Source organism: Rhinopithecus roxellana, chromosome 6, assembly GCF_007565055.1.
Source record: "Rhinopithecus roxellana isolate Shanxi Qingling chromosome 6, ASM756505v1, whole genome shotgun sequence".
In the NCBI taxonomy this organism is placed as follows: Eukaryota; Metazoa; Chordata; class Mammalia; order Primates; family Cercopithecidae; genus Rhinopithecus; species Rhinopithecus roxellana.
The window spans coordinates 64,171,517-64,195,645 of NC_044554.1; the positions used below are offsets into that span (position 1 = coordinate 64,171,517).

General features: G+C 43.7%; 1 protein-coding gene across 2 annotated transcripts in view; it reads right to left on the bottom strand.

The window, feature by feature from the left end:
• Positions 1–21,935, bottom strand: part of AHCYL2 (adenosylhomocysteinase like 2) — a 213,628-nt gene extending 191,693 nt beyond the window's left edge. For both annotated transcript variants that reach the window (XM_010378763.2, XM_010378762.2), the window contains exon 1: positions 21,510–21,935. In XM_010378763.2, the coding sequence (XP_010377065.1) occupies positions 21,510–21,872 (363 nt within the window). In that variant the 5' untranslated portion in view covers positions 21,873–21,935. The remainder of the gene's footprint in view (positions 1–21,509) is intronic.
• Between the last annotated feature and the right edge of the window lie 2,194 nt (positions 21,936–24,129).

Genomic DNA, 24,129 nt, shown 5'->3' on the forward strand with positions numbered 1-24,129 from the left:
TAAATTGTATGTTATATATATTTTACCATAACAAGAATATTCTGGCCGGGTGCAGTGGCTCATGCCTGTAATCCCAGCACTTTGGGAGGCTGAGGCAGGTGGATTATCTGAGGTCAGGAGTTTGAGACCAGCCTGACCAACATGGTGAAACCCCATCTCTACTAAAAATACAAAAATTAGCTGGGCATGGTGGTACACGTCTATAATCCCAGCTACTCAGGAGGCTGAGGTAAGAGAATCACTTGAGCCCAGGAGGCGGAGACTGCAGTGAGCCAAGATTGCGCCACTGCACTCCAGCCTGGACAACACAGCGAGACTCCGTCTAAAATAATAATCATCATCATCATATTCTACAAATATATATCACTGAATTTAATTTATAATGGGTGGATTTTATACTATGTAAATTTTACCTCTTGCTGTTTAAAATAAGGAATACATTAGGAAGAACCTGCCCAACAAAAATATCAAGAGTTGTTATAAAGTTCTAACAATTTAAAAAGTATGCAATTGGTAAAGACATCAACAAAGACACCAGTGAAACAAAAGGGAGAATCCAGAAACAGAAAGGATCTGAGTATCAGAAAGCAGCATTACGTATCGCCCTAGACTGAATGTTTGTGTTCCCCCAAAAGATTCATATGTTGAAATCTAATCCCCAGTGTGATGGTATTTGGTGGTGAGGCCTTTGGGATATGATTAGGTCACGACGGTGGAGCCCTCATAAATGAGATTAGTACCCTCATAAAAGAGGGTCCCAGAGAATTCCCTTCCCTCTTCCCCCAAGTGAGGACACAGCAAAAAGACTGTCATCTATGAACCAAGAAGCCAGGCCTCACCAAACATTGAATCTGGTGCTTGATCTCAGACTCCCAGCCTCCAGAACTATGAGAAAGTAAGTTTTGTTGTTTATGAGCCTCCCTATCTATGGTATTTTTGTTACAGCAACCTGAGTGGACAATGACACATATCAACAGAGAAAAGATATACTCAGTCGACAAATAAGGCTGGGACAATTGGTTATGCATATGGAAAAATAAAATAAGGCCAGGTACAGTGGTTCATGCCTGTAATTTCAGCATTTTGAGAGGCCAAGGTTGAAGGATTGCTTGAGTCCAAGAGTTCAAGACCAGCCTGGACAACATAGCAAGACCCTGTCTCTACAAAAAAAAAAAAAAGAGTGGGGCTCAGTGGCCCACACACCTGTAGTCCCAGCTACAGGGAAGGCTGAGGCTGAAGAATGACTTGAGTCCAGGAATTCAAGGCTGCAGTGAACCATGACTGCATCACTGCACTCCAGCCTGGGCAACACAGTGAGATACTGTCCCCCTGCCACCAAAAGAAAAGCACACAAAAAGAAAAATAAATAAATAAAATAAAATAAAATTAGATCACTATCTCATACCATATAAAATACTAATTTCACATGGATTAAAGACATAACTGTGAAGGTCAGGCACAATGGCTCATGCCTGTAATTCCAGCACTTTGGGAGGCCGAGGCAGGCAGATCACAAGGTCAGGAGATCGAGACCATCCTGGCTAACACAGTGAAACCCCATCTCTACTAAAAATACAAAAATTAGCCCGGCGTGGTGGCGAACACCTATAGTCCCAGCTACTGGGGAGGCTGAGGCAGGAGAATGGCATGAACCCGGGAGGTGGAGCTTGCAGTGAGTCAAGATGGTGCCACTGCACTCCAGCCTGGGCAACAGAGCAAGATTCCGTCTCAAAAAAAAAAAAAAAAAAAAAAAAAGACATAACTGTGAAAACACAAAACTAAACATTTTAGAAGACTAGATTGAAAATATGACCCCAAGGCCGGGCGCGGTGGCTCAAGCCTGTAATCCCAGCACTTTGGGAGGCCGAGTCGGGCGGATCACGAGGTCAGGAGATCGAGACCATCCTGGCTAACACGGTGAAACCCCGTCTCTACTAAAAACTACAAAAAACTAGCCGGGCAACGTGGCGGCGCCTGTAGTCCCAGCTACCCGGGAGGCTGAGACAGGAGAATGGCATGAACCCGGGAGGCGGAGCTTGCAGTGAGCTGAGATCCGGCCACAGCACTCCAGCCTGGGTGACAGAGCGAAACTCCGTCTCAAAAAAAAAAAAAAAAAAAAAAAAAAAAGAAAATATGACCCCAAGATAGGTACAAGTTTCTAAAACACACCTGAAAAAGGACGAATGATTTTAAACAATCAATTTTACATTACAATTTTTAACTTTTTAATAAAAGTCATAAGTAAAGCCACAAGCCACAGACCAAAAGATATTTTCAACACACACACATATCTGATAAGGAATTAGAAACAATACAGTCGATAAGAAAACACCACTGGAATCTCAACAGAACAATGGGAAAGGAAATGAAAAAAGGAAATCCAAATGAACTACAAACATATTAGAAGAAACTCAACCTCACTAATATCCAAGGAAATGCAAATTAAAACAACAGAGATACTATCTGACATAAGTTTAATGTCTGACAATACCACATATTAGTAAGGATTTGAAAACAGGAATTATTTATTTATTTATTTATTTTTGAGATGGAATCTCGCTCTGTCGCCCAGGCTGGAGTGCAGTGGCCGGTTCTCAGCTCACTGCAAGCTCCGCCTCCCGGGTTTACGCCATTCTCCTGCCTCAGCCTCCCGAGTAGCTGGGACTACAGGCGCCCGCCACCTCGCCCGGCTAGTTTTTTGTATTTTTTAGTAGAGACGGGGTTTCACCGTGTTAGCCAGGAGGGTCTCGATCTCCTGACCTCGTGATCCGCCCGTCTCGGCCTCCCAAAGTGCTGGGATTACAGGCTTGAGCCACCGCGCCCGGCCTGAAAACAGGAATTAATAAAGCCACTTCGGAAAGCAATATGGAAATATCTCATCAAGTTGATATAAGTTAACATACCATAGGCAATTTTTTTTTTTTTTTTTTTGAGACAGAGTCTCGCACTGTCACCCAGGCTGGAGTGCAATGGCACGATCTCAGCTCACTGCAATCTCCGCCTCCTGGGTTCACATGATTCTCCTGCCTCAGCCTCCCAAGTAGCTGGGATTACAGGCGTAGGCCACCACACCCAGCTAATTTTTTGCATTTTTAGTAGAGATGGGGTTTCACTATGTTGGCCAGACTGGTCTGAAACTTCTGACCTCGTGATCCGTGCCCCTCGGCCTCCAAAAGTGCTGGGATTACAGGCGTGAGCCACTGTACTCGGCCACCATACGCAATTTTGCTTCTAGAGATACATCCTGGAGAAACTCTCACACATGTGCATAAGGAAACATGAGTAAGGTTGTTCATTTCAGTTAAAAAAAAAAAAAAAACCTGGGCTTGGTGGCTCCTGCCTGGAATCCCAACACTTTGGGAAGCCAAAGCAGGAGGGATTGCTTGAGTCCAGGAGGAGTTTGAGACCAGCATGGGCAACACAGTGAGATGAATGTGTAGACTGTAGTATATTCATACATGTGAAATACCACAAAGTAGTTAAGATAAATCAATTAGAAAATCTACATGCATCAAACTGGCTAAAACTCTAAAGTTAAGTAAAAAAGGGGGCTGCAGAATACATAAATATCATTTATGTAAAGTTTATAAACAAAACAATGCTATATATTATCTACTGACATACAATTGATATTGACAAAGAATATATATAGCAAAAGTACTAAAATATGAAGGGGAGTTATAAACACAGTTATTTTTGTGGGCCTCATGGGAAGGGGAGAAGGGATAAAGGAGAATGAATCGAGAAAGAATACACAGGGTTCTTTTTTTTTTGTCTCCCTTTTTTTTAAAAAAAAAAAAGAGATAGGGTCTCACTATGTTGCCCAAGCTGGTCTTGAACTGGTCTTGAACTTCTGGCCTCAACTGATTCTCCCACCTTGGCCTCTCAAAGGGATTATAGGCATGGGCCACTGTGCCCAGCTGGGTCTTCAATTTTATCCAATGTTTTATAACTTTAAAAAATAAAGAAATTTTGCAAAATGAAAACATTTGCTAAACTGGATAATAAGTACACTTTTCTCAGTACTCTTCCATCTGTTTGAAATGAAACCTTTTTTGTTTTTTTGAGATGGAGTCTCACTCTGTCACCCAGGCTGGAAGTACAGTGGCCAGTCTCAGCTCACTGCAACCTCTGCCTCCTGAGTTCAAGTGATTCTCCTGCTTCAGCCTCCCGAGTAGCTGAGACTACAGGTGCCCACCACCACACCTGGCTAATTTTTATATTTTTTAGTAGAGATAAGGTTTCACCACGTTGGCCAGGCTGGTCTCGAACTCCAGACCTCAGGTGATCCGCCCATCTCAGCCTCCTAAAGTGCTGGGATGACAGGTGTGAGCCACCGCGCCTAGCCTGTTTGAAATTAAACTTTTTAAACAGGCTTAGTCAAAGTAATACATATACACGTACCAGGCAACAAGAGAAAATAGTTCTTTTTGGAACTTAATGTTTATAAAACTATTCTGATGTCTCTGGTATCTGGCTCCCTTGGTGTGATAAAAACTTTCAAGTATTTACACACACAAACATGCTGTATGTGTCAAGTCTCCTTTTTCCCAACAAGATACTTCTCGGAAGATGCTACCCGAGTCACTAAGAAATCTGGCTACGTAGTTTCAGTGATCTCTCTCAACCAAAATAATCCAATGTGCCATCCCCTGCCCATATCAATGTAGCTTAAAAATCATTTAATTTACAACTAAATAATTCCTGAGTCATTCGTTAAGTTTCATCAAGCTCTCTATGCAAACCTATGCCATGGATGACCCACAGGTTAAAAAAAAAATGAAAATCACATCTCTTTCTATTTCTAACATAATCTCCCCCTACATTCCTCAGTCCCATGTGCCCACAGAGGACTCAGCATGAGTTCCTCCACATGGGCGCAGTGTTTCTGGATCTTCCAATCCTGGGCAGACTTATATGACTCAGGGAGCACCAAGGGAGTGTGTTAATTAGTGCCAAAGGAGACTGAGCATAAAACTCTGCTTAACCAGCAATCTAGGATGCAAGCTCCTGAGAGAAAAAAAGAGAATGACTTTCCACCCAAGCATGCTGAGTACATCAAACTGAAAACAATGCCCAGGAACAAGCAGTTCCAGAAACAGGAATCCAAATCAAACTGGCTTTGTAGCAGTCACTGTTCTGCAGACCCAGTGGCAGCCCGTCTGTTTTTGCTTCATTTTCTGGCTCAGTTAAAAGTACCTTTGAAAGAACACTTGCTCCTTCTCCTCAGAATAACTGTGGAGAACACTATTCAAGCTCCCTGAAAACCTTAGTTTCAAGCATTACCTGTTGGATGTCAGTGTGTGCGTGTGTGCGTGTGTGTATGTATTTCTCTCTGTGGAAGCCCGCATTTTTGTGTGTGGGTGGGTCTCAGGGTGTGTGTGGTCTGTGTGGGGCGTCTCTGTGGGAACATGGAGAAGACTCTCTGTGGAGTTGGCCGTCGGGTTCTGTGGGTGTGGGGTCTCTGTGTGTGGGAAGGGACTGGGTAGAGGCTTGGGCATGGTGGGGCAGGGGTTCTGTTATGTGTATATGGGAGAAGTGTCTCTGTGTGTAGGGAGTCTGTGTCTCTCTCTCTCTCTCTGGGTCTCGGTGTGTCTGTCGCTATATATCTGTGCCTGTTTATTTTTCTATATCTTTGTGTCTACTGAATATTTGGTTATGAATTTTTACAACAGATTTTATTTTAAGTTTCCACCTTTCCATAAAACCCTAAAATTATTTTCTTGCTTCTCTACTCTGAGGTTTCATAAAAGAGAAACATGAAGCTGGGCACAGTGGCTTGTGCCTGTAATCCCAGGCTACTCAGGAGGCTGAGGCGGGACAACTGCTTGAGCCCAGGAGTTTGAGGCTGCAGTGAACTATGATCACACCATTGCACTCCAGCCCCACTGCACTCCAGCCTGGGTATCAAAGCAAGACCCCCATATCTAAAAAAAAAAAAAAAAAAAAAAAAAAAAAAAAAAATTAATAAAAATGAGAAACATGAAATGAGACTAACTGCTAAGCCAACATCTACTCAACAACGAATACAAAATTGAGGTTCTGACAGGTATACGCTAGTACCGAGCCAGAGTTACCTGATATTGTTCATATCTCACAAGCTCCCAGGTGATAACCAATGCTTCTGGTTTGAGTAGCAAGGATCTAAATGATTCCAAACTTAATAAACTGTCTCTAATTATAATTAGACCTCCCATATAGATTTTCCAGAGTATCCTCTGATTTACACGTTTATGAGATTAGCTTGAGTGTTATACATGACTGTAAATTAGGAGTTATCACTTTGTTTTAAATATGAGTCTCCCATGATCTTGGTTAGTTTGAGCCAGTCCTAACAGGTAAATGACCTCTGATTGTACAAAAATGTGAATTTCCAGACTTGTAAAGCTGGAACAAGGAAACCTCACAAAGATTCTTTTCTTTTGAGACGGAGTTTTGCCCTGTTGCCCAGGCTGGAGTGCAATGGTGTGATCTCAGCTCACTGCCACCTCCACCCACCGGGTTCAAGTGATTCTCCTGCCTTAGCCTCCCAAGCAGCTGGGATTACAGGCACCTGCCCCACCATGCCTGACTAACTTCTGTATTTGTAGTAGGAACAGGGTTTCTTCACTGTGTTGGTCAAGCTAGTTTCAAACTCCTGAGCTCAAGTGATCGCCTGCTTCAGCCTCCCAAAGTGCTGGGATTACAAGCGTGAGCCACCACACCCGGCCACAAAGTTCTGATACATGGTGAAACCGCTTGGGTTTCAATTTCAGTGCTGACCTCTTCAAACTACAATTCTTGTTTCCAATATTGCTTATATCAAACTACACCGTATTTAGTCATTTCTGTATCTACATTCCCTACCCTCTCCTGGAGGACAAGAATGGTATCTTGCTAACTTATAACTCTAGCACTTAGCAGTGTTTGACACCCAACAATTAAATGGTTTTTTCACAAAAGAAGCTCACAATGTATTAGTGAGATTATTAGGCAAATATCCAGAAGCAGTCAAGTTACTTCTCTAATACAGTCCAGCATCGGTCACAAAAAAAATAGCATTAGGCCAATCATCTTTTCTCCCTTACAGAAATGAAAGACATGAATTAATGTAGTACAATTCCTATTCCATTTCTACCTCCCTGAGCTCAATGACCCAAGACTAGACTCAGTCGAGCTGTTATCCAATAAAGTTTTGTTGAAGAAGAATCTTTACTTGCCTTCTAGGAAAAGAATTTCCTCTTTAAGCTAACGCAGTTTATGTCAACTTTGAAAGATAGATGACCACACCTACCCAACCAGGGCAAAAATTTTTCATCCTACAGCCTCATCACACATACTCAATTCCTGACAAGGCCTTAAAAAAATAATAATTGGCCAGGTGCAGTGGCTCACATCTGTAATCCCAGCACTTTGGAAGGACGAGGCAGGTGGATCACGAGGTCAGGAGATCGAGACCAGCCTGGTCAAGATGGTGAAACCAGCCGGGCGCGGTGGCTCAAGCCTGTAATCCCAGCACTTTGGGAGGCCGAGACGGGCGGATCATGAGGTCAGGAGATCGAGACCATCCTGGCTAACACGGTGAAACCCTGTCTCTACTAAAAAAATACAAAAAATTAGCCAGGTGTGGTGGCGGGCGCCTGTGGTCCCAGCTACTCGGGAGGCTGAGACAGGAGAATGGCGTGAACCCGGGAGGCGGAGCTTGCAGTGAGCAGAGATCGCGCCACTGCACTCCAGCCTGGGCGACAGAGCGAGACTCCGTCTCAAAAAAAAAAAAAAAAAAAAAAAAATGGTGAAACCCTGTCTCTACTAAAAACTACGAAAAAAATTAGCTGGGCACAGTGGCAGGCACCTGTAATCCCAGTCACTCGGGAGACTGGGGTCGCTTGAATCCGGTAGATGGAGGTTGCAGTGACCCATTGGTGCCACTGCACTCTAGCCTGGGCGACAGAGCAACACTCTGTCTCAAAATAATAATATTAATAATATTAATAATAATAAAGTGTCATTTTGGAAAAGGACCACACAGTATCACATTTTTCTAACTTAGTGTAATGCAGAAGATGAGTTTCTCTGTAGGCTACCATTGCATAGGATATGTATCTGAGATATTATTGGGGCTCCAATTTCTGTCAAAACATAAACATATCAACTAAACAAAAGAAAAATTCGCTAAAATAGCAAGTATTTCTATGAATAATTCACCGTAAACACTAAATCAGTAGTACCAGAACACTAATTTTTAGGGTCATATTTGAGTTAATAAATAGGCACAGTCTTCAATCACAAGTTTCTTCTACATGTAAACTAAGAGTTAAGAAAAAAAATAGTTAAGGACAAGTTAAAGAGAAAGAAACAATCAGAGAACAAACCAGAAAAGACAAAATATATTTTATTTGGGAACAAATAGAGCTACCTTATATTACAAATAGTCCCTATTTTACATTACAAACAAAATTAAATTCCAGATGAAGACCAAAATATAATAAATACAACCATATAAACAGATGAAGAAAATATAGATGTTTATAAATTTGGGGTTGGAAAGGCAATTCTTTTTTTTTGTTTTATTTTTGAGACGGAGTCTCGCTCTGCCGCCCAGGCTGGAGTGCAGTGGCGCGATCTCGGCTCACTGCAAGCTCCGCCTCCCGGGTTCACGCCATTCTCCTGCCTCAGCCTCCTGAGTAGCTGGGACTACAGGCGCCCGCCACCGCGCCCGGCTAATTTTTTGTATTTTTTTTTTTTTAGTAGAGACGGGGTTTCACCGTGGTCTCAATCTCCTGACCTTGTGATCCGCCCGCCTCGGCCCCCCAAAGTGCTGGGATTACAGGCGTGAGCCACCGCGCCCGGTGGAAAGGCAATTCTAAGACACAAAATGTTTAAGCCAAAAAGGAAAAAGAATGGTAAATCCAAGTTTATACAAACTTTGAAAATCATAAACGATGTTACAAGAAACAAGAAATGGAGTAGGAAAAAATACTTGCAACATATACACAAAGGATTAATGTCCAGAATATATAAAGAATTCCTAAAACAAACATGAAAAAAAAATGCAATATGAAGGTAGAGATTTTTATCTGTTTTGCTCACTGCTGTATCCCCAGCACTTGGCACACAGTAATCAATCAATAAATAATTTGTTAATGAATATGAACAGGGAATTACAAGAAAAAGAACATAAATTGCCAATATATGCATGAAAATACTCTCAGCCGCATTCTGTCAGAAGAATGTAGATATTATAAAAAGACCAGTAAAAGACTTTCTCCCAAAGATGTAAAAAAAAAAAAAAAAAATTTTACCAGTATTGGTAAATGTATGGTGAAAGATTGTTTCGTGTATAGTTAGCTGATACGTAAAATGGTACTACGTTTTTAAAGACAACATGGCATTTTGCATTTAGTTTAAAATATGGCCAAGCACTGTGGCTCATGCCTCTTCGGGAGGCTGAGGTGGGCAGATTGCTTGAGCCTAGGAGTTTGAGACCCATATGGGCAACATGGTAAAACCCCATCTCTACAAAAAACACAAACTTTAGCCAGCCCAGGTACAATGGCTCACACCTGTAATCTCAGCACTTTGGGAGGCCAAGGCAGGCAGATCACTTGAGGTCAGGAGTTCAAGACCATCCTGGGCAACACCGTGAAACCTCGTTTCTATGAAAAATACAAAAATTAGCACACACCTGTAATCGCAGCTACTCAGGGAGGCTGAGGCAAGAGAATCGCTTGAACCTGAAAAACAGAGGTTGCAGTGACCTGAGAGCGCACCACTGCACTCCAGCCTGGGCAACAGAGCAAGACTGTCTCAAAAAAAATAAAAATTTAGCCAGGCACGGTGGCTCACGCCTGTAATCCCAGCACTTTGGGAGGTCGAGGCAGGCGGATCACGAGGTCAGGAGTTCAAGACCAGCCTGACCAACATGATGAAACCCCGTCTCTACTAAAAATACAAAAATTAGCCAGGCATGGTGGTACACGCCTGTAATCCCAGCTACTTGGGAGGCTGAGGCAGGAGAATCGCTTGAAGCTGGGAGACGGAGGTTGCGGTTAGCCAAGATCAGGCCTCTGTACTCCAGCCTGGGCGACAGAACAAGACCCTGTCTCAAAAAAATAAATAAATAAAAAATAAAATTTTAAATTAAAAAAAAAAATTAGCTGGGCGTGGTGGCGTGTGCCTGTAGTCCCAGCTAACTCAGGAGGCTGAGATGGGAGTATTGCTTGAGCCCAGGAAGTAGAGGTTGCAGTGAGCTGAGATCGTGCCACTGCACTCCAGCTCAGGTGACAGAGTCTCAAAAAACAAACAAAAAAAGGTTATCTTTGATCCCAAAATTATAATTTTAGATATCTATCCTAGAGAAACACTTCTACATGTACACACACAAAAATACATACGGATAGTTACTGCAGCATCATGTATAAAGAAAGAAAAAACAAGTTAAGGTAAATGTGCATCAGTGGAAGAATGGTTTAAGAAGTAACAATATAGACTTAGGAAATTAATTGAATAGTTAAAAAATATGAGATAGATCTATAGGTATTGGTACAGAAAGAGCTCTAAGACATGCTACTGAGTAAAAAAGGAACCTGCAAAACAATGTATAGACAGTATACTTTTATTTATGTACAAGTTATTATAAAACTCACTTTGGAAGGCTGAGGTGAGCAGATCACTTGAGCCCAGGAGTTCATGACCCGCCTGGGCAATATGGCGAAACCCCATCTCTACAAAAAATACAAAAATCAGTTGGGCATGGTGGCATGTGCCTGCAGTCCCAGTTCCTCCAGAGGGTGAGGTGGGAGGACTGCTTGAGCCTGGGAAGTTGAGGCTGCAGTGAGCCATGATGGTACCACTGCACTCCAGCTTGGGTGACAGAGTGACACCCCATCTCAAAAAGAAGAAGAAGAAGAATGAGAAGGAGGCTGGATGAGGTGGCACATGTCTGTAATCCTAGTCCTTTAGGGTCAGAGGTGGAAGGCTCTCTTGAGCCCAGGAGTTCAACTTTATAGTGATCATACTATTGCACTCCAGCCTGAGCAACACAGTGAGACCTGTCTCAAAAAAAAAAAAAAAAAAAAAAAAAAAAACACACAGAAAAAGAAGAAGAATGAGAAGGAGCAGCTAGAGAAATAAGATGGAAGCTAGTGAAGAGCAGTGTCACAGAAGCCAAGGGAAAAGAGTGTTTCATAAAGAGTCAATATCAAATGCTGCTAAGAGGTCCAAGAAGATGAGGACTGAAAAAAAAGACCCCCATGTTTCCCAATCTAATGGACATTAACAACTTTAGCAAGAGGGCTCTGTTTTGGTTAAACAGATTATTATAGCAGGAGTGGGTTAAGGAGTTCATGAGAGGAAAAAAGCACGTATAGCATGTACAGAAAACTCCTTTAAGAAGCAGGTCTGTGAAAGAGAACAGAAAAACATGAAAACAATAGAAAATATGCAGGTCAAAGGACAGGGTTTTCAAAATGGGAGACAGTAGGGCAAGTGTGAATTCTGAAGGAAAAGACCTAGTAGAAAGATGAAATAAACCAAAGGAAGAAATTCTTTAAGACAGGAGAGGCCAGGCACAGTGGCTCACACCTGTAATCCCAGCACTTTGGGAGGGTGAAGCAGAAGGACGGCTTGAAGCCAAGAATTCCAGACCAGCCTGAGCAACAAAGTGAGACACCATCTCTACAAAAAGTTTTTAAAATGTGGCTGGGTGCAGCGGCTCACGCTTATAATCCCAGTACTTTCAAAGGCCAATGAGGAAGTATCACTTGAGGCTGGGAGTTCAAGACCAGCCTAGGCAACATAGCAAAAGACCTCATCTTGGCTAGGTGCAGGCTCATGCCTGTAATCCCAGCACTTTGGGAGGCCAAGGCGGGCGGATCACAAGGTCAGGAGTTTCAGACCAGCCTGGCCAACATGGTGAAACCCCATCTCTACTAAAAATATAAAAATTAGCCAGGCACAGTGGCAGACGCCTGTAATCCCAGCTACTCGAGAGGTCAAGGTAGCAGAATTGCTTGACCCCGGGAGGCGGAGGTTGCAGTGAGCCGAGATAGTGCCATTGCAGTCCAGCCTGGGTGACAGAGTAAGACTCTGCCTTGGGGGAAAAAAAAAAAAGAGAGAGACCCACAACTCTACAAGAAAGTTTTTAAAAAATTAGCCAGGTATGGTGGCATGTACCTGTAGTCCCAGCTACTCAGGAGGCTGAGAAGGGAGGACCTATTGAGCTCAGGAGGTTGAGGTTGCAATGAGCTATGACCACACCACTGCACTCCTGGGTTACAGAGTGAGACTTCACCTCTTGAAGAAAAAAGAAAGAAAACAAAGAGAGAGAGAGAGAGAGAGAGAGAAGAAAGAAAAAGAACAGAGGAGGAAGAGGGGGCGGGGGAAAAGAGAATGATTACAGCACCTGTGAAGGGATTGGTCTTGACAGAATGAAGGAGAAAAAGATGAGTCCCAGATGCAGGTAGGTTTGTAGACTTGGGAAGTACAAGGATGAAGGAATTCCCATTCAGCAGCTTCAGTTTTTATAATGAAGCATAAAGCCTGTGACTGTTTAAAAAAGAAGAAAATATGAGAATTAGAAACAAGAGCTGGGCACGGTGGCTCACGCCTGTAATCTCAGCACTCGGGGAGGCTGAGGCGGGCGGATCACCAGGTCAGAAGATTGAGACGATCCTGGTCAACACAGTGAAACCCCGTCTCTACTAAAAATACAAAAATTAGCTGGGCGTGGTAGTGCCTGTAGTCCCAGCTACTCAGGAGGCTGAGGCAGGAGAATTGCTTGAACCTGGGAGCAGAGGTTGCAGTGAGCGGAGATCGCGCCTCTGCACTCCAGCCTGGGGACAGAGCAAGATTCCATCTCAAAAAAAAAGAAAAAGAAATAGAGACAGTAGGCCAGGCGCTGTGGCTAATGCCTATAATCCCAGCACTTTGGAAGGGTGAGACAGGAGGATCACTTGAGCCCGGGAATTGGAGACCAACAACATGGCAAGATATCGTCTCTACAAAAAAATTAAAAATTGGCCGGGCGTGGTGGCTCAAGCCTGTAATCCCAGCACTTTGGGAGGCCGAGGCAGGTGGATCACGAGGTCAGGAGATTGAGACCATCCTGGCTAACACGGTGAAACCCCGTCTCTACTGAAAATACAAAAAAACTAGCCGGGCGGCGCCTGTAGTCCCAGCTACTCGGAGGCCTCGGAAGAATGGCGGGAACCCGGGAGGCGGAGCTTGCAGTGAGCTGAGATCGAGCCACTACACTCCAGCCTGGGCCACAGAGCGAGACTCCGTCTCAAAAAAAAAAATAAAAAATTAGCCAGGCATGGTAGCATACCTGTAGTTCTGGCTACTCAGGAGGCTGAGACAGGAGGATTGCTTGAACCAGGGAATTTGAGGCTATAGTGAGCTATGACTGTACCACTGCACTCCAGCCTGAGTGAGAGAGGGAGACTCTGTCTCAGTAAAAAAGAAAAAAGAAAGAGAGACAATATGAAGAAATAATTTGCAGTGAGCTGGAAAGTGAACTAGAGAAATGTATAACATTGCTAGGTAATGCTGATTATGCATATGAAATAGATGATTATAAATTTTTAGTGATACTGATCTGTTTGATTTGCTGATTTTCTCTAGCAACTCTCAGCTCCATGAGTACCAGCAACTAAGAAGGTAGATGGTTAGGTTCAATCTGTACATCACTCCGAGTTCTACAAGCAGCAGAAGTCAACTCTGGCTGAATTAAACAGAAAAAGAATTTACAGAAAGGATATGAGGTCACTTTTACAGTGAAGAACTTCAGTGCTACACAGCTAAAACACCACTCAAAATTACAGAACTAGGTTGGCAAAGATGTGATTACTAATGCCAAGCAGGAGATGCTGCAGCTTGGTTTGCACCATTACAGTTCTGGATACTAAGTGCTAATACTTGCCACTGTTGCCCTTGTAACTTGATCTTGCTGCTAGAGACTGATACTAAATGTGAATTTGCTGATAAAGGAGGGGGATATTGTAAAGAACATGGTGGAACAGTTTGAGGGACTGAATTAGCTGAGAGAATGAAGAGAGTGGTAAAGGAATTAGTATTAGGAAGATAAAGGATGGCGAATGGTGGGTAATGACTGAAACAAACAGGGATGTGAGGCATGGTGTTTAGGCCTCCCCTTGAAAGAGGGTAGATCGTGAGATCCAAAGTGGTCTTAGCAGCAGCTTAAGCAGACTTCAGTGGGAGTTTGGTCAGAGCAGCAGGGGTGCTGGCATGGAGGTAAAGCTGCCCAATATTGCTATGGCCAGCATTTCATCGACAAAGCCTTGGGCAAATTAATTACTCTCTTTGAGCCTATATTCTCTTATCTATAATATAAAGATAGTACTACTCATCTGATAAAGTTGTCATGAGGATTAAATGCGAAGAGAGAGATTCCTGACACAGAGTAAGTATTCAGTAAACGGTAGCGATTACAAGTGCCATTGAAGCCAAAAGAAGAGTTTCCAAGAAAAGGCAGCCAATAGATAAAAGTTTCACCTTGGAGCACTGTAGAAGGTAAGTGTGTGTAGCGAAGATGAAGCCAGTTTTAGCCTCAGGTTTGCAACATTCGGAAAGGCTAAAGCCCCATACTCAGAAACTCAATCAGCAGTTCAAATACTCTTCCTTTTATTTATTTAATTTTTTTTTTCTTTTTTTTTTTTGAGACAGAGTCTTGCTCTGTCACCCAGGCTGGAGTGCAGTGGTGCAATCTCAGCTCACTGCAAGCTCCGCCTTCCGGGTTCACGCCATTCTCCTGCCTCAGCCTCCTGAGTAGCTGGGACTATAGGCGCCCACCATCAAGCCGGGCTAATTTTTTTTTTTTTTTTTTGTATTTTTTAGTAGAGACAGGGTTTCACCATGTTAGCCAGGATGGTCTTGATCTCCTGACCTTGTGATCCGCCCACCTTGGCCTCCCAAAGTGCTGGGATTACAGGGATGAGCCACCGCGCCCGGGCCAAATATCCTTCCTTTATATAGGTTCTAAGCTAAGAACTAGGTGCCCCAAACCAATAGATTTCTACTGATAGACCCTTGAATAAAAAAGAAAAGAAAATCACCAGCTATTAGTGCAAGTGTCCAAGAGGGAAATAGCTAACTGAACTGTTGCACGATATAGCTGGGGAAAAGGGAGACTGACACCCACACAAATAATTATCTAATTTAATCAAAGTAATTTTAGACTTGGTAACTGTTATGGAAGAAACGTCAATTCACTGCTGCTTTCTGCTAGGCTCTCACCAAATCGCAGGCCATAGGTCATTCAGACTATAAAAAGCTCCCACAAATTCCACAGAAACCTGATCATGCTTACTAAACCTCTTGTCGGGTGAATGGAATTTTAGCTCCTCTAATTGTGTCTACCACCTGAACATGACAGCAGGGCAGTGGATCAGGGCAACTGCCAAGATTGTTCTCTTCCCATCTGCCTCAGTTGTACCTCTCTGAATTATTTAAACAAAAACCGCCATGAAAGAAACTGCATATTCTTTATAAACTTGACAAAGGGTCTGAATAAAGATTACAACAAACTTTTTCCTCATTGTGGGGGAGGGAATCATTTTCAAGGAAATGATATAATAAACTCACTCTCCCTTTTTAATGAACCATCCATTTCTTCAAGTAACTGAACGCTGAGAATGTAAGTAGTAGTAGTGGTAGTAGTAATCGTCTTCCTCAAGACATCAAACACACAACTGCAACTTCAGCTCCTAAAGCAGCTCTTTTTTTTTTTTTTTTTGAGACAGAGTCTCATTTTGTCGCCAGGCTGCAGTGCAGTGGCATGATCTCGGCTTACTGCAACCTCCACTTTCCGCATTCAAGCGATTCTCCTGCCTCAGGCTCCTGAGTAGCTGGGACTACAGGAGCGCACCACCATGCCCAGCTAATTTTTTGTATTTTTAGTAGAGACATTGGCCAGGATGGTCTTGCTCTCTTGACCTCATGATCCGCCTGCCTCGGGCTGCTTTCTCAGAAAATTAATAAATTGCTCACAAAAACATGTGGTAAGACCTTCAACCACGCAATAAATAAAAAGAAACTGTAAGTACCAAAAAATATCTACCCAAAAAATACACATTAAGATTTAGGGCCAGGTGCAGTGGCTCACACCTGTTATCCCAGCACTTTGGGAGGCCGAGGCGGGCAGATCACGAGGTCAGAAGTTCGCGACCAGCCTGGACAATATGGTGAAACCTTGTCTCTACTAAAAATACAAAAATTAGCCAGGCGTGGTAGCGTGCACCTGTAGTCCCAGCTACTTGGGAGACTGAGGCAGAAGAATTACTTGAACCCGGGAGGCAGAATATGCAGTGAGCCAAGACTGCACCACTGCACTCCAGCCTGGGTGACAAAGCAAGACTCCATCTCAAAAAAAAAAAAAAAAAAAAAAAAAAAAAAAAAGATTTAGAAGGTTCATCCTGAGTTTCGAACACAGTACTATTTGAATTGGAAAACAACAGTTTAGGGCTCTGTTAGCTCCATCACATTACTGTGTAACCTTGAGACAAATTCCTTAATCTCTTCAACCCTCAGTTTCTTCAATAAAACAAGGAGAACACTAGCTATCTTCAAGGCCTCTTAAAAGAATTACATAAAACAGCATATGTAAAGATCTAAGTACAATGCCTGGTATACAGCAGGAATATTCTTCCCTTTGTAATTTTCAAAAGCTGTCATCAAAGATTGACTCAGAGAGATGGTGAGGCTTAAAGAATAGGGAAAAAGTGTTAGCTGAACAGGAAGAAAGGGTATACTCTGCAGGTACTCCAGATTTATTTATAACTTTTAAAATATGGATAAATTTCTCAGATTATCAGTAAATTACTAATGTAAAGCTGCATCATTGATCTTGAAATGCTTTTCTGTATAAGATGCTTTTATTCTCCTCTTCTAAATTTACAATTCTTTCAGGTTCTACATTTGTACAAAAATGTACAAGTTCTACATTTGTACCATTCTCTTCCTAAAGCTCTGACTCAGACCTGCCTTACTCTGGTCTTGGGATGACCTAAGCCTTAGCCAGACAGACACGCCTTAGAGTTCACTTAGTATTCTAAAAGACCTCTGGAAGAAAGCAAGAACTCAGCATATAAGAAGTTAGAATCAGTGTGGCATAAAGAAAAGGACATGGGCTTTGGAAACAGACAGCCCTGGGTTTCTAGATATATAACCTTGGGCCAGGCACTTAACCTCCCAGGATCTCATTTCCGCATCTGTAAAATGGAGATAATGCCACCCATATCTCATAGTATTGTTGTGAGGATTACAGAACCCCTATGACAACTCCTGGCATATAAAAGGCTAATGGCTCACATCTGTAATCCCAGCACTTTGGGAAGCCAAGGCAGGCAGGTCACCTGAGGTCGGGAGTTTGAAAGCAGCCTTACCAACATGGAGAAACTTCATCTCTACTGAAAACAGAAAATCAGCCAGGCATGGTGGTGCATGCCTGTAATCCTAGCTATTTGGGAGGCTGAGGCGGGAGAATCGCTTGAACCCGCGAGGCGGAGGTTGTGGTGAGCTGAGACCAAGCCATTGCACTCCAGCCTGGGCACCAAGAGCGAAACTCTGTCTCAAAAAAAAAAAAAAAAAAAAAAAGGCTAATTATTGGTAACTGTTATTATAGCCCAACTGTCAATTGCCTTACTGAACACTTTTCAAAGCAGTACTTTTGTAACAGGCAAAAGGAGTCATACTGCTCCCACATTCCCAGATTCCCATGTCTTTATCCAAAACATTCCATTTTAGTACTCTATAATTAACCAAATCAAGAGCTTAAACAATTCAGGACAAGAAGTGCTAACATGGCTGAACTCATTCTCTCCTGACAGCAACAAAGCCAGTGGAAGGTGGATATGTTTGCCAAAAGCAATAAAGAGTCTATTTCAACATGGTCATTACTGATACTGATGTAAGCACAATCTAGTTGAGGTTCTTGGACTTGCAGCCTTATTGTCAGAAAGTTTTAATATTTCTGAAATAAATCCTCTCCTGCCTTGTTTTCCCTGCTGTGCTCCAACACTCCTATCACTCATTTTCAAGAACACAAGGAAGAAATCCCCTTCAACTACTATTACCTTATTCCCTGTGAAACTTATCTTCCCATTTCCCAAATTACTTCTTACAGAGATTTTTGGCTTGCTGGGTTTACTTGATGTCAGTTTATGAAAAAGGACATTATATTTAAATATATCATAGCCAAATGACATGATCTGGCCCCCAGAGTACCACAAGTTACAGGATGGAGGCAGGTGCCAAAGATAAGATGTGACTGAGTAAACTGCACACCATATGTTCCTTCTTATTAACTACTTCACTTGGGAATTCTGGCTCTTGTAAAAAGTTTATTTCCCTTGTGTGGCTGAGCAGAGTAACAAAACTAAGAAAACTGATGATACGTGAATGAAGTAAGGGAAATCATCTAAGGAAATGTGACTTAAAATAAATGTTTGTACATGACAGTTATAAAACAAATGCAACAGTCACCAGCTCCACAGCCAAAGGCAGCTATTTCAATACTAGTATCCTCAGTCCCTTCATATGCTATAAGAAAAACAGTGAGGAGTCAAGGTCAGAGTGGTTATTTACATAGACAATCTAAGAATCAACAAAGACTCAACAAATCAAAATGTCACACTGCAGTCCCTTCGTGAGATGACTTTCAACGTAGGGAAAGAAGGGCAGTCTTGGGCACTTATTTTGATTTAGCCAATTCAATAACAAGGTTAAAGATTGGGCACCTGAAAAGCAGCTCAGCAATGCCCTAAATTTCATCATCCAGCTGTATCCTTTGCCCAGAGCTTCACCTGCTTAACTTTCAGCAGAGAAGTTGTTTTCTTGGTGCAATTAACATTGTAAGGCAAGCTCAGCCCTGCCTTCTAATAGCCTTGAGGCTGCTGAGTAAATCTAGAATCATGGAACATAGATTTGATGCTGAAAAAACAGGAAGATGGTTCAACGACAAGGAAAATTGTCAAGAAGCACATCTAGAAGACAAACAGACTCCAGTATGCTGGTCTTTGATTTTTTAACTTTTTTTTTTTTTTTTTTTTTTTTTTTTTCTGAGACAAGGCCTCACTCCAGCACCCAGACTAGAGTGCTCATTGCAGCCTCAACTTCCTGGGCTCAGGTGATCCTCCCACCCCAGCCTCCTGCTTTTTTTGTTTTTTATTTTTTGTTTTTGAGACAGAGTCTCGCTCTGTCGGTCAGGCTGGAGTGCAGTGGCATGATCTCCGCTCACTGCAACCTCTACCTTCTGGGCTCAAGCAATTCTCCTGCCTCAGCCTCCCGAGTAACTGGGATTACAGGCACCTGCCACCATGCCTGGCTTATTTTTGTATTTTTAGTAGAGACGGGGTTTCACCATGTTGGCCAGGCTGGTCTCGAACCGTTTTTGTTTTGTTTTTTATTTTTTGTTTTTGCCACCCCAGCCCCCTGAGTAGCTGGGACTATAGGCACACATCACCACGCCCAGCTCTGTATTTTTTTTTTTTTTTTCCTGTTTGGAGAGAGAGATTTTCACCATGCTGCCTGGTCTCGAACTCCTGGGCTCAAGCAATCCGCCAGCCTTGGTCTCCCAAAGTGCTGGGATTACAGACGTGAGCCATGATTTTTTAACTTCTTTATATAGAATATATTGAACTGTGTGAACCTTTCAGAGGCGGTCATGGTGGCTTGCACTTAAGCCATGATGGGAGAAATAAAATAAAATCAATTATTCATAATAAAAGCACTAATAATAAGAATATCATTTAAGACTTTATGTGCCAAGCTCAATGCTAAACCTTTTACAAATATTTCTAATCCTCAATCATAATTAGTACTTTCATTTTATAGAAGAGGAAACTGATTTGTGTAATTTGAAAATTACCCAAAAGGTAGTAATGGGGGTACTGGGCTTCATATCCAGGTCTGCCTGACTGTAAACTTCATGCTCTAAAAGCAATTTGTTAAACACTTTTAGCCTAAAGAGATCTAACCAAATTACAAATTTTAAACATAAACAGTCTTAATCACAAGAACATGACTTGACCAAAGTTACAAAGTATCACAACAAGTCAGAAGTATGCTTTGAATTTCCAGACTCATATCTAGGTACTCCCAGCACTGGTGCTGCTGCTGCCTCTCTTTTTTACTTTACTTTTTTTCTTTAAACTCATTTCTGCAGGATGCTGCCTCTTTCTACTGTAATTCTTCCCAGAGGAGTTTCATACTGCAAATGACAAAGACACTGTCTAAAGCATTATAGAAATTCCTTCAGTCTTGCCTCTGACTTATAACCTAAATTTGTAGAGTTAGGATGAAAGGATTATCTGCTATACCTTAATCATGAGACTATGACAACAAAAAGTTATGGTAGATCCAAGATTCCAATTCAGCTGAGTCCCACACAGTAAAACCAATGCACACTTCCCGTTTCTTTGTTGCTGTTCTGATAAAGCAATTAAAAACCATTCACAACAATTAAAAAAAAATTAATCCCTGTGCCCATATTGTGTCTAGGAAATTGGAGCTGTAAGTCCTTTTTATACGATCCACACTTCTGTCTTTTCCAATACTTGCCCTGTTTTTCTGTGCTGATTTAGCTTTAAGAGAGAAAGAGAGATAAGCTTTGAGAGAGAAAGACAACTATGGATAGACAATGTACGGGTAATACCGGACTATCATCCATCTAGGCAGTTACTTCTTGGTATTCTGAGACCTCCTCAAAACTGTCTGAAAGGAGCTGACGCCTAAGACCGAAAACCCCACAAAGATCGTCTTTCCCAAAAGTAGCAGCATTTCTTCCTATCATTTTCAGATTATAATAAAGGAACCAATAAGACATTCATTCTCTTCATACACAAACTAATAATCCTGGTGACCAACTACACTGAGCAGGGAGGACAAAGCTCTTAAGATGAAAGAGTGAGGAGAATCTCTCCATTACCCTTTTACATATTCAGGGAAGAGAGAATATTGCAGTCGCTGGAAATGAAGCGCACAGCATCGTGTTGCTGTATGGACACGGTTGGCCACAGAAAGGCGGAAAGTCATCAATTGTACGGAAACCAGACAACTCTGACGATTTCTATGCAAGGTGACTACACCTTACTCGTTCTCCAAGTATTATCTTTTCATCCTTATTGCTGGGTGAATTCCCATGAGCCGTAAGGTTTTTCTATACCATCGAGGTCTCCTCCACGATAGGTTGGAAAATCACACTCGGGAGCGTGTTGGGGGCGCGGGACGTACTATTAGATGTCTCTCCTCCCGCTGCCTATTCCAAGTAGTAGGGGAGAGCGCTACCTCCATGTTATTCAGAGCGAAGTACGGCCGTGCCTCCTGGAGTCTCCGCTCCCAGCACTACGGGCCGGCTGGGGGGCATCTCTGAGAGAGTGGGTTTGAGGGGACAAGGGGTATCTCTGGTCCTGCGATCAGAAAGGAGGGTGTGGAGGTGGTGCCGCCGTGCCAAGAGGATCTGCTGTTCCCCTCCCCTCCCTTCCTCTCCTAGAGAGGTAGCCCGGCCCCAGTACCTTCTTGACTGTGCGCGGCGCCTCGGTGACGGTGCCGTCGGGGCTGACCAGGGCCTCGCCGCCGTCGCGGTGCCGCTGGTGCTGGTGATGTGGGTCGCTCCGCTTCATGGCCGACGCCTGAGGCACCTTCCCGGCGGCAGGGCTGAGAGCGGCGGCGGCGGGCCCAGAGCCCGGACCAGGGGCCGGGGGCCGCTCCGCGGCGGGAGCTGGAGCCTCAGGGTCTCCACCGCCCGCCGGGGGGGCCATGGCGCCCACGGCGGCCGTGCTCAGTCCTAGTTGCGACTCCGCCTCGGAGGGGCTCAGGTCCTTCAGCTCCACCTCAGGCACCTTGGCTGCAGCCGCAGACACAACCTGCACCGACATCACCGCCTCCGCTGCAACCGCGGGCTCAGACTCCAGCTCCAGTTCTTGGTCGGCCCCGCCTCCCGCCTCCCTTTCTCTTCCCTCCCCCATACCCCCACTCCTCCCCTCCATCGCCTCCGCTCCCACCCCCTTCCTCCGCCCGCCAGCCCTTGCACCTCCAGCCCCGCCCCGCCCCGCCCCACCCCGGCCCAGTCTGGCCTCGCGCGAGGCGCCACGGAACCTGTAGTGCGTTTGCTCCCGGCCGCACGCGGCGAGAAGACCGTGGGACCTCAGGCCCCGACCTACAGTGCGCGCCCCGGGGGCGGATCCCGCAGCGCCCCCTGGGAGTTGTAGTCCCTTTGAGCAATTCCTCTGGAAAGTGGGATTCGGGCGAGGAGCGGGAGCGCTAGGGCGGGCAACTAACAGAAAGGAGTGAGGATAGGTGACTCGACGGAGGGGATGAGGAAGAGAAAGTCTCCAGAGGAGTTGTGACTTCTGGGGAGGGAATGCCAAGAAGCCTTAGGGGAGGGGAAGTGGGAGAGGACTGGCTCGTTGCCCTGACAGCGTGAAGTTCCTCCGCGTGTGCACGTCTGCGATCACGTGGGTGGGCATTTAAAGGAGAAGTGGTGTCTCCAGGCTGGAAGTGGCTTGATTTTTCTTTGTGAAATAGAGAATCCAACACCTTTCCAAACTTTAGTGGCTTTGTTTTTAGAAGGCATAAAGTAGGACCTTGCTTGCTGTGGCGCTTTCTGGCACATTCTGGGTTTGGAAGCTAACCCAAAGAAGTTAGGTATCACTAGATCAAAATTCAAGGCTGAGGAATTACACGTTGCCTTAAACAAGGCCAAATCGTTTGACCTATAATTCTACTAGGGCAATGATCTGAAATTCAGATACATATATCAGCATAGAGGAATATGAATAGTTAATTTCCTAAGTGATGGGATTTAAGGTGACTTTTACTTTTTACTTTGATGTATTATTTTTAAATTTTACATTTAGAGGATGTAAGCACAAAGACATGCACAGCGGCGCCCTTTTTAATAACAAAGAGCTATCTAAAACGAATGTTCAACAAATAGAGAAATTGTTACAGCCTTTGAAAATTGTTCGCCGGCTGGGCATAGTGGTTGACGTCTGTAATCCCAGAACTTTGGGAGGCCAAGGCCGGCAGATCACTTGAGGTCAGGAGTTCAAGACCAGCCTGGCCAACATGGTGAAACCCCATCTCTACTAAAAACACAGAAATTAGCTAGGCATGGTGGCGGGCACTTGAAATCCCAGCTGCTTAGCAGGCTGAGACAGGAGAATCGCTTGAAACTGGGAGGCAGAGGCTGCAGTGAGCCAAGACCTGGCAAGACCTGCAGTGAGCCAGCCTGGGCAAGAGTGAGATGCTGTCCCAGAAAAAAAAAAAAGGAAGAAAGAAAGAAAATTGTTTGCCAATACATTTTTAATAATAAGGGTTTCCCTTTATCATTCTTTACTCTGAAAGCCAAAATGTGAAGAGAAAGCTAAGAAGCTCTTGTGTCTGGTACACTTGTGAGCTCTGTAGAAATGGTCGTGCTCAGACGCCTTCCGACACATAGTGTGAGGCACAAATTTGGCGATCAGGAAATGAGAGACTCCAAGGCAGGACAACTTCACAAAGTGAAGATTTCCAAAATCGTAATAGCACAGGAAAGAAGATCAAGGCAGTCTGGCTTTCAGAATAAATGTTTATGATAAAAATATTAAGCTAAGAAGCAAGAGACAAAATTACACGTTCCATAAGATTTTATGTAAAGAAAACTTTATAAAAAGAAAATGCAGTTGACTCACGACAGGTTATGGGGGGGAGTTTCTTCTGTATTCTCAGAGAAACAGGAGCAAAGGTGTTCATACAGTTTACAGCTATTTCAGAGACTTACAGCCCTAACAACCCAGGCAGCCACTGGACAGCTACTATTTAGACATCTAGTCTTTGGTGTCACTATGTTTTGCCTGACAAGGAGAAGGAAGGAGGCCGGGCATGATGGCTCACACCTGTAATCCCAACACTTTGGGAGGCCGAGGCGGGTGGATGACTTGAGGTCAGGAGTTCAAGACCAACCTGGCCAACATGGTGAAACCCCATCTCTAATAAAAATACAGAAATTAGCCTGGCATGGTGGCTTCTGCCTGTAGTTCCAGCTACTCAGGAGGCTGAGGCAGGAGAATCGTTTGAACCTAGGAAGTGGAGGTTGCAGTAAGCCAAGATTGCACCACTATACTCCAGCATGGGCAACAGAGTGAGACTCTG